At 48.9% G+C, this 10446-nt stretch overlaps 1 protein-coding gene across 1 annotated transcript; it reads right to left on the reverse strand.

Moving 5' to 3' along the window:
* Positions 1-548: 548 nt before the first annotated feature.
* On the reverse strand, positions 549-9016 carry SLC2A2 (solute carrier family 2 member 2). Its single transcript, XM_041467810.1, has 12 exons — positions 9002-9016; positions 8265-8360; positions 7709-7744; positions 7506-7669; positions 6859-6983; positions 6002-6117; positions 5299-5461; positions 4734-4921; positions 3772-3876; positions 1533-1634; positions 914-1117; positions 549-740 (listed from the first exon to the last, which is right to left on the reverse strand). Exons 1-12 carry the CDS (start codon positions 9014-9016, stop codon positions 549-551), a joined length of 1506 nt encoding a protein of 501 aa, XP_041323744.1.
* Positions 9017-10446: the final 1430 nt, after the last annotated feature.

The raw sequence follows: 10446 nt of genomic DNA on the forward strand, positions 1-10446 counted from the left end.
GCAAGAGTAAGGGGATGTTTGCTCCACCTGTTTTCCTTAGCACCTGGGGTGAGCAGTGCTGTGTGCTGGTGGCACAACTGCACGAGCAGTTGGATTTTAAAGACACCAGACCACTCAGCAGAATGAAGCAGAGAGATGGGGATAAAAAAGTAAAACATGAGGCTGCAGCATCAGCCAGCCCTTCTTTCCTTCATTTCAGCTAAGAGACGGCCCTGCTCAATGCTGTCTGGTAAGATCACTGTCCCACTGGGCTCTTCCAGAAGGGCATTGAGATGGACACGTACTGTACTCCTCCTGTCCTTTCCCTAGCTCTTCCTGCAGCCCGGTTGTCCCAAGTGTCTCAGAGTAAAATGCCAGGTTAGCACCTGTGGCTGGGAGGTGTGAACTGCAGCAGCCAGAAGGAATCCAATGGATGGGTCCTCCTGGTCTGCTAGCTGCAAGGTCTTTGTGAAATGAGACTTTTGCCCAGCATTCTTCCCATGGTGCCTGAAGGAGGTGCATGCCCAGTCGTGCATGCCCAGTCCCTCCTTTCTGGGTGCATGGGATGTCTATGCCTCCTCGCCGCGTCGCAGGTCCTGCAGCTCAGTCATGGCTTTGGCCGAGAGCTTCTTGCGGCGGAACACGGCTGCAATCTCCTCAAAGGACTTTCCTTTCGTCTCCGGCACTTTGAAGTGTGCAAACAGGAAGAAGATGAGGAGCAGACCCGCGAAGATTGCAAACACGTATGGTCCACACAGATCCTGCAGTGGGAAAGTGAGAATGGGGAGACCACCATCAGCGCCACAGGGATGGCTTCCCCTTCCTACCCTGGCTGGCTGAGGATCCCAGCCAGGCTAGGGGATGGAAATGTGGGAGGCACATTCACATGGGATCGTGCCAGTCATTTATTTGTGTGATTTAAGAGATTTCTTACTGCTATGTACTGGAAACACATTCCCACGATGAAGTTGCAGGCCCAGTTGCAGAAGCCGGCGACAGCGATGGCGGCGGGGCGCGGGCCCTGGCTGAACAGTTCGGCTACGATGAACCAGGGGATGGGCCCGGGCCCCACTTCGAAGAAGATGACAAAGAGGAAGATTGCGACCATGCTGACGTAGCTCATCCAGGCAAACTGGCTCTGCAAGAGGTTGGTGTTATAGGCCCAAACTAACTCTCATTAATTAACACTAATTACTTTATTTAGGTTCCTTTTTCAGAAATTTCTTTCTGTTCAGACAAAGGAGGACAGGACATGAATAATTAAGGTTTTAAACTCTTGTGCCAGGTGCTGGCTGGGCATGTGGTGCCAGCATTGCTGCCTGGAGGAGTTCACAGCCATCAGCTCAGCTGTTACTTTGAGCCCTCTCCTTGCCTGCAGCTCAGCAAAACGAGGCAGAATGGCACCCTTTAATAACCAGGGTGTTCAGCAAAGGAGGCCACCCCTTATTTGCTTTTTAATCTTGACAGGAGCTTGCAGCAGTGGTTTGGACTGACTTTGATGGGATCTTCTCTTGTTTTCAAACCAGGGAGAAAAAATTGAGAGAAATCCTTACCAGGAGCACAAGCCCAACTGTCATGGCCACGGCGCTGACTAACATGCCCATCAAACCTGCCAGGAACAGGGACCGCCTGCCCGCCTTCTCCACCAGAAAGACCTGTAGAAACACATGCAGGAGCTCAGTGTGCAGCACCACCACTCTCAGGATCAGGTCCATTAGCAATAACCAACCTGTTACCACTGCCACACTTTTGCTATTTTGTTATTTTGCTCTTTTAGCTCTAGTGGTATAGATTTATTTGCTGGTTTCCAAGTGTCAGAAACTGTGCTGGCAGCTGCTGGGGAGCCTGACTGAGCAGTCACCCTGCCAAGGGCAAGGCAAAGGCACACACACTCACAGCCCATGCATTTCCAAGCTCTCAGGACTTCCCACTGCTCCTACACATGAATTGCTGACTGTGGACTTTTTCTCTCTCTGCCTTTTCTTTTTTTCTTCCAGGAACTAAAAACTTACTAGGTCTGCATTAGTTTGAAATCAGGCTTCAAAATGTAGCACAATTCAGGTCACGTCACGGGCCATTGCACCTTGCCTGTCCTAAGGCAGGAATAGTTGTGTAGCAGCTGCAGTCAGGATTTTTCTTCCAATCACTCCCAGACTCCTTTTGCTTTGCTGGTAGTCACAAAGCTTAGTTTGCTCCTTCTCAGCTCCTCTTGGTGGACTCCAGCCATGTCACCCAGCTTTTGACAGATACCTAAGTCTGTACCAGACACCTCACCCAACAGGGAGCTGTAGTTCCCTCCAGAGGACAGTGCAGCTGTCCTGGCCTAACCATGCAGCAGCCTCTGAGGCTGCCTGCTCCTTTCCCTCTGCTTGAAAGGACACCTCTGGCCAGCAGCTCCACCTTTGCTGCCATTACAGCCATGATTTACTCTTCCCAGGGACCGTCTCTTTTGCTAGAGGCAGTTCATGTGCTGACACGTGAAGTTGCAGAGGAGTCTCTGCTCCCTTCTCCCTTTTCAAGGTCCACCCAGCTGTCAGTACTTCTGCCTTTTGATCGGGGTCTGTCATTTATTGACAAAAGCAGGTAATTTTTAATTTTTGCTCATGGACAAAAGAAGCAAAGAGCAAATGCCCAAGGCTGCAAGTACTACAACCATGGGGATCAAACTGCAGGACACCCTCCATGCTGGAGAAAGGTTTCTTCCAGCTGCACACCTCTGTGCCTCATTTCACAATAACTTCACATTTTCTCCTCATGGGGCCTACAATGGACTTTCTCTAAGGCAGGTTTAATCCAAGATATCCCCTCTCACACATACTGGGGTATGAATGGTTTGGGTTGGAAGGGACCTTAAAGATCATCCAATTTCAACCCCCTGTCATAGGCAGGGACACCTTCCACAAGACCAAGCCTGGTCTTGGACAGTTCAGAGATGGGGCATCCACAACCTCTCTAAGAAACCTGTGCCAGTGGCTCACCACCCTCAGCCAAGAATTTCTTTCTAATATCTAATCAAATCATCCTCTCTGTCAATTTAAAATTGTCTCCTTGTCCTAAATCTCTTGGAGCTGTGTATTTCTGCCTTGCAGCCAGTCCTGCATCATGTTGGTGAAAGTTCTTTACTCCCTAAATCTCTAGAGAGATATGAGGGAAATAGGCCTGGCATTTCCTGGTCTTATATTAATGGCCACATTATAAAACTAATTGCCAGCTGACAGGAACTGTGTTAATCCTCTCAAGAGAGAGACAAATGAAGAGAAGGTCTGTGGAAACAGAACCATCCTTTTATTGCTGCAGAGCCCTGCACAGATAGGATGAGGATAGGTGCTGGATTACTTTTATTACTGTGGAATAGCCTTTGGATATCACTCGTGCAGGTGCTATGTACATACAGAAAACAGTTTGAAAGATAACAGGTAAGAGCAGACTGGGAGCTGGTGACTTCCCCATCAGAGTCCCCATCCCCTGCCTGCTCCCTGGGGAAATAGGGCCTGCAGAGTTGCAGTCTCATGGGCAATTTTTATTCTGGGGGGAAATGCAGAGTTTTCAGAGCTGCCCTGAACACAGCGGTGCAGTTTCCACTCACGAGGCATTTAGCAGTGCTGATCGATAGCCACATGTCAAGGCTTGAATTTTCAAATTCAGCTTTCCCAGGGAATGATATTTCCCTGTAAGGTGTTCAGGGTCAGTCCTGCAACACTGCAAATCCCAGGTCCAGGATAAAATCATGTTTCAAAACCACGCTGTACCTTATGTGTCTTTGTAGTCCAGGGGGCAGAAGTATTTACTTACAGAGATAACAGTGAAGACCGTGTTCACCACTCCAACACCGATGGTTGCATAAACTGGTTGGTCAACCCCAGCTCTCTCGAAAATGTTTGTGGAGTAGTAAAAGATCTATCAGAATACATCAGGATGAAGGATTAGGCAACAGGGCTGTTGAAACTTTTCGTTCTCATGAGGGAAGAGCGTGCACTTGCTTGGCTGAGATGTGGCGTAATTTAATTATGATTAATTTTTCAACTTTTAACGGCTTGTTATAATAATTAAAGCTGAACATTTCATAGGAGCCTGAGGGAGTTAAAAATCCAGTTGAAATTCCCCTCTTGAGCTACTGCATTTGCACATTAAATCTGTTTTCTTCTATGTAGTCTGTGTTTAATCTGAAATCCAGATCACCAGCACTGAGCATTCAAGACAAATATCTTAGTATGAAACAAATATCTTAATTATAAAATATTCTCATTGTAATGACTCCCATTTTTTTTCTTCTCCCCAAAAATAAGGTTATTCCCGTCTGGTGAAAGTTAAGGGCAGGAGGTAAAGGGTGGCTGGTGGATGGGATGGGCATGGCCTGGAGCCTGGTAGGCTGGGCATCCCTGTGTGCTCCTTAATGTTTCTGGGTGGGTATTCCAGGAGGTGATGCAAAAGTTGTTTAGCTAAAACCAGCTAGAAAATAGTTATTCTGGGGTAAGCATGATGTCATGAAAGAGAGCAAACTGCTGACAGACTTGGGTAGGTGAGGATCATGGGAGGGCTCAGCATGGGCCTGCTGTGCCAGCTGGTTTTGTGCTGGACTCCCTCCCACCTTTCTCCCCTCCTGCCCTCCCACAGCCAGCTTGGCAGGGACCCAGGAGCCCACTACAGCCATGGGAAAGCCTTCTTCCATCCCTGCGTGGCTTGGCTGGAGCCAGAACTGCCTTTTCATGCTCAGCATGGATCTCTTGAGAGACAAACATTTTGGGGAGACTCACCGCATTGATTCCTGAGAACTGCTGGGATATTTGCACCATCAGTGCCACAATGACAGCCTGCCTGTACTTGGAAGAGGTGAAAAGCTGTCTTATGGAGACTTTCTTTTCACTAGCAGCTTCTTGCTTTTCCTTTTCCATCTCTTCAATCTCTTTCATTGGATCACAGTTTCCTCTAAGCCTTTTCAGATCTTAGGGAAAAAAAAAAGATTGACATTTTCTTTTCAGTGGTAGATAAGTTGTATACGTAAGGACAAAAATCTCTTTAGGCAAAACTCAAGGTAAGCCAAGGATCCAGGGTACATCTGCTTAGTCAGGGGCAGCAGCACATCAGCTCTGCAACAGCCCTGAGATCACTCTCAAGCCTCATCCCTCAGCAGTGCTGCTCAGTCCCATGCAAATGTCTCAATAGTTTTTGGTCCAGAGCTAGTTTGTAACTCAGCAGCTCAGAGCATGAGATGGACCAACCACAATCACATCTGAGTCCTCAGCCAGGCTTTTCCTTCTCTGTTTTGTACTATGTAAAGCATAAAACCAACTCTAGACAAGCCCAGAATGTCTTTCTTACTTTTTTTAGCTTCCTCCACCTTCCCCAGTTTGATGTAAAGATATCGGGGGCTCTCAGGGCACAGCAAGAGCAGGAAGAACTGCAGCAGGGCAGCCACACCAGACAGACCAAGGAGCAGGGGCCACATCTCGTCATTGCCCAGAAGAAAGTCTAGTCCAAGGATCTGGAATAATTGAAGCATATTTGAATGGATCATTTTGTACCCTAAGAAGAGAAAGCAATTGACCACTATGGTCTTTTGAAGTGACAAGCTGGGGGAAAACTAGAAGCAAATACCAACTCTTTTTCTGGATCTGTTTGTTTTCTGTACATTTATGTGCCCAACTGTTGTGTAGATGGGACTTGTGCCGTGGTGGGCAACGCTGATGGGGCCTTTGGGCTCCCTCCTTCCCTGATGAAGCCATTTTTGAGAACCTGATTATCAGGGGTCTCATGCTCAGGATCCAGCCTGACAGTGATGAGATGCTGAAAAAAATTCCTCAGGGAGAGGAGAAATTATTTGCAGAAGTATTTTTTATTTCTTGAGAAGTTGTCTTTATTAAGACACCTCTTACTGAAAGCAGAGGTTTGACCCCATTAAAGCAGATTGTTTTGCACACTCCTTCAGTTTTGGGGTGGAATGGTGAACAACAGCCCAGTACATCACTATGATCTTCCTATTCTCTGAAACACCCTCTCTGGATGTGTGTGTTTTCCTGCTTACCTGGCTGAAGAGGATGCCTGTGACGATTGCGAGCTGGTGCAGCGTCCCCAGCGCTCCTCGAAGGGCCGTGGGAGAGACCTCGCTGACATACATGGGCACGAGCCCAGAGGAGAGCCCTGCAGCGAGCACACGTGGGTGTCACCTCTCCCAGACACAGCTCAGCAACCAGCAGAAAGCACTTCCCAAACAGGAAAGGAGGATGGAGCCTGTGTGCTGCACCCCACACCCCACCAAGCCCCTCACGCCTGGCTGGGAGCCACCTGCACCTTGGAAAGGTGCTGGGATGTCCCTGCATTCAGAGCCCCAACCTGGGAAGCCTTTTTACTTGAACACACACATCAGAGCACAGAGCAGGGATTATCTGCTGGAGTTATCACAGGGTGAAGAACCTTCTTAAAATTTGCCTTGAAACCTCAGAGTGGAGAATTGTATTTGCATACCAGTGACAGTATAAAGAGCTGTTATTTCCAAGCTAATTCTAATGTAATTCCCAATTATTTGCTGGCTATATCCTCTTTGTGCACAGTGGTTCTGTGCTCTCTGTCTAGGGAAGATGTTAACCAGCCTGGCTAGTGATGTGCTCTTGCAGCAGCCACCAGCAAGACTCATCCTTGAGATACAGAGGGACCTGCTCCTTTCTGGATGTGTAAAATAAAAATATGATAGAGCCAACCCAAACACTTCTGGGAAAGATCCTGGATCAAGAAGGGCAGACATAGGGAGAACAGGGAAATTCCCACCTGTGAAACCCCTTTCTGAATGAAAAAAAGTATTTAAAAATATGGGAAACTCTGAACTGCAGCCCTGGGCATGCTACCAAGGAGCTGATTTCAGTGGCTGACGCAGCCTGGACTCACCGCAGTACAGCCCCGTGACCGCTCTCCCGGAGATGATGAGGATGTGGGATGGCCCAAATTTCGCCAGCCCCATGAGGAGGTTCCCAGCAATGGAGAGGACGTTCACCACCAGCATGGCTTTCACTCTGCAAGGCAGCAGCAGCACAGCTCCTCTGGCACCTCTCTCAGCCAAAGCAGCCATTGCAACACACAAGAGGAACTGTGAAGTCACTTAATCAGTACTACAGGGGAAAAACAATGATAGCAAGCACTGCAAAATACAGGGACCAGGGTACAATCAGAGTAGTTAAAATGATATTATAAATGATACTTTACATCCTGTGCAAATACCATGCAGCTATCCTCCTCTTCCTTTTGCCATGGAAAGAAAAGGGGGAATTCAGAACTTAATCAAGGCTGCTCATCAGCTGCTCTCTGAAACGCTCAAGTTGCAATAAAATGTCTGATTTGTAACTGAGGGTTTTAAAAAGCCCAGCCTGGCTGAAACAGTATTTTGGAAATTGAGAGGGTTATTTTTCCTTTTTTTCCTAAATTGCTGAAAATAACACAAATGGTATTTCTACAGGGAGGAAATAGTTCTATGGGAAAAAATCAATCAGAAGGGTTTGGGCTGTGGCACAGAGTCAGAGCACACACGAGCCTCTCACCTCCCGAGCCGGTCGCCGATCCAGCCCACGGTGAAGGAGGAGACCATGCCTCCGATGGCAAACACGGACACAGACAGGGACCAGTACATGGTGAGGATGTGTGGGGAGGCAGCGAGGTCCTCGCTGGTGTCAGTCGGGGGTGGGAGTGTGCCCTCTGTGCCATCCTCCCCGGAGGCATTGGTGGAGTATCTGTCTGGAGAGACAATGCCCAGCACGCGCCCGTAGTGCGCTTCTATCACCTGTGACAGGTAAAGAAGAAAAACGCCTCAGCTGAGATCTATAACCACCCCAACCCCTGTTTTGGATTTTATTCTGTTTTAGAAAAAGATTTGCATTGCAGGCTCTGCAGGGGTAAAATCTTGGGTCCCCCAGCTCCACAAGACCCAGACCTCAGCGGGGAGGGGCCATGAGGGCAGATACAAAGCATTCCTCCTCCCGGGACTGGGCTGAGCATGGTGTTTGGATTTGGCACTGGATTTGGTGGAGGGGTACAATCCCTTGGCTCAGGCACAGGGACCATGTTACAGTGGGGACGGCTCCATTGTGTGCAGAGCCCCACTCCTTTTCCTGGGAAGTGCCAACGGAGCGTCCTGGCTGTGTTCTCAGCCCACTGCCCTGTCATGGGGGCTTTGTTCTGTGGGAGAAACTGCCTGGGAAGGGACAGAGTCCTCCTGAGGGCTTCTGCAAGGGACAAACTGACCCTGGCTGCCCTGAAGCCGTAGTTCCTTGGCCATGCACAGCTTGAGGGGCTCAACTTACCTTCTGGGGGGCATTAATGACCCCCAGGCTGTAGCCATACTGGAAGAAGCCCAACACCGCAGTGAAGACGGAGAGGACCAATGTTCCTGTGAGGTGCTGGGGCAGGAAGCAAAGAACAACCTCATCATACTGTCCTAGCAGTGCCAAAACTGGGGGAGGGCTGCATCCCACCCCTATCCCAGGGGACCCTGCTGCCCAGTTGGCTGGGACAGTGGCATCCAGGGGTGCTGCTGCAGCAGCACAGGTGGTTGGCTTGCTCCAAAGGAGAAGGAAAGGCTGTGGGAACAGGCAAGATCAGGCCCCCACAATGACAGTCCAGCTCTCCCTGCTCCACTGCTTGTCCAGGCCCTGGAGCTCATGGGAGCCAAAGCTCTGCCCAGTACAGAGGTGCAAGAAGCAGCAGCAGCAGTGTGTTGTTCCCCTTCCCATCCCCATCCCTGGAGCACAACAGCTGGGAAAGAAACACCAAAAGGGTGTTTTTCAGCAGCACTATTTAAAGCATTTCTTCCTCCCATCATAGTTAAAGTTATCCAATGAGCCAACAGACCTCTTCAAATAAAAATAGCCCCTTGGCCCTTTTCCCCCTTTGCTCCTGTGCACAATTAATTACAGGAGGGGAATTTTTTTTTCAGTTGGTTTTGGTTTTGGCAAGGGATTGCTCAGTGCTGGGGTCCTGCAGAAATTCTAGTCATTTCATTGTTAAGTCTAGTGCAAGAATACCGGCGATCCATGATTACCTTCTCTTTCTGCATTTTCCTTTTCTCATCCACCCCGCTGCTCCTCCGCTCTCCTTCTGGGAACAGTCACTGTCCTGGGCTGCAGAGCAAGGTGCAGGCTTGGGCAGGGAAGGAAGGACAGCAGAGCTGGGATGGAGGCAGGAAAACGGGCTGGTGCTTGGAGAGATGGGACTATATCAACTCTGGAGTTAATGAGAAACCCAAGTCTTCCACGCATTATTTGGCCACCGCTCAGCTCAAAGCAGCCACCACCAATCCCCGTGTTTGGGACACACACGAAACAATGAGAGACCTGCAAAGACATAGAGTGGATCTGGAAAATTCAAATGATCCAGCCACAGGGCTGGTTTGGGGCTGTCTCTCAGCTGAACAGTTGGGAATGTGACGTGCCAGGGGCTTGAGCCTGTTTCGAGATGCTCAACACCTACCTTGGCTTCTGTGCTGGGTGTGCATGTCACATCACAATCCTCTTGCTGAATCAGGGAGAAGAAACCTCTCCAGCACATTTTCTAGTAGCAAAGCAGCTAGAAAATGACTAAGAGTTTTATTTAAATAGCACTTAGCACCTGCTTTAAAATATATTCATGTGTATATATCACATACAGAGCCGCATATAAACACAGATGTATACAGGTCTCTCTGTGTATCCATACACAGACACCTGCATACACAGAGCCCTCTCAGCAGCCAGCTCTAAGCCAGTACACACCTATCAGAGGAGATAGCTGTGTATATGGACATAGAACACAACAAAATTACCCAGAATATTACATTAAAAGAGCCTGTCATTAAAAATCCTACAGTGGTGTGAACAGTGAGCCTTTCAGCACCACCAGCTGATGGCTGTGCTGTCAGATATTGTGGATTCTGGGTAACACTGCCAGTGCTGCCAAATACTACTCATGCTGCCAAATATTTCTGCGTTAGCACACTCGGCTTTCACGAACTTTGCACATCTGCACAAGCTGGTCTGAGCTGGTCTTGCTCGGGCTTGGGATTTGCTGTCCTTGACATGGTCAGAGAGAGGAGCTGCAGGGCCGGGCTGGGGGGGGACAGTGGCATCCTTAGCGGCAGCAGACCGTGCCAAAGTCTGAGTCAGCCGGGAAAGGTGATTAATGCTGATTAAAGTCATTATCTTCCAGATCAGCCCCTGATGGGTTCAGCAGCCAAGCTACAGCACTCATTGGATGATGCTCTCAGTCAGCCAGGCTTCACATGAGCACAAAATGTACTTTCTACAGAGGAAGAGCAAGAGAAAAAACAACAAAGATGAGTGTAAGACCACTAATCTTTGCACTGGTCTCCAGAAAGGTAAAACTTTAACTGGGAGAGGAAAGTTCATTACATTAAGCAGGCTTTGATTCCAGCCACAGCACCTGCATTCCCCTCTAGGGCTGGTGTAGCTGTGACAGGAAGGGCCCCAAGGCTGAGCTTTTTAGTTTTCC

Source organism: Pyrgilauda ruficollis, unplaced genomic scaffold, assembly GCF_017590135.1.
Source record: "Pyrgilauda ruficollis isolate IOZ18807 unplaced genomic scaffold, ASM1759013v1 scaffold21, whole genome shotgun sequence".
NCBI lineage: Eukaryota > Metazoa > Chordata > Aves > Passeriformes > Passeridae > Pyrgilauda > Pyrgilauda ruficollis.

Bases quoted from the DNA above. Each gene is read 5' to 3' on its own strand.
- SLC2A2 (XM_041467810.1), bottom strand. The intron at 7,670-7,708 runs GTCTCTCCAGAC...GCCTCCGGGGAG, and splicing joins ACGGGCGCGTGCTGGGCATT to GATGGCACAGAGGGCACACT. The intron at 1,635-3,771 runs GTAAGTAAATAC...GTGTTTCTACAG, and splicing joins CGGTCTTCACTGTTATCTCT to GTCTTTCTGGTGGAGAAGGC.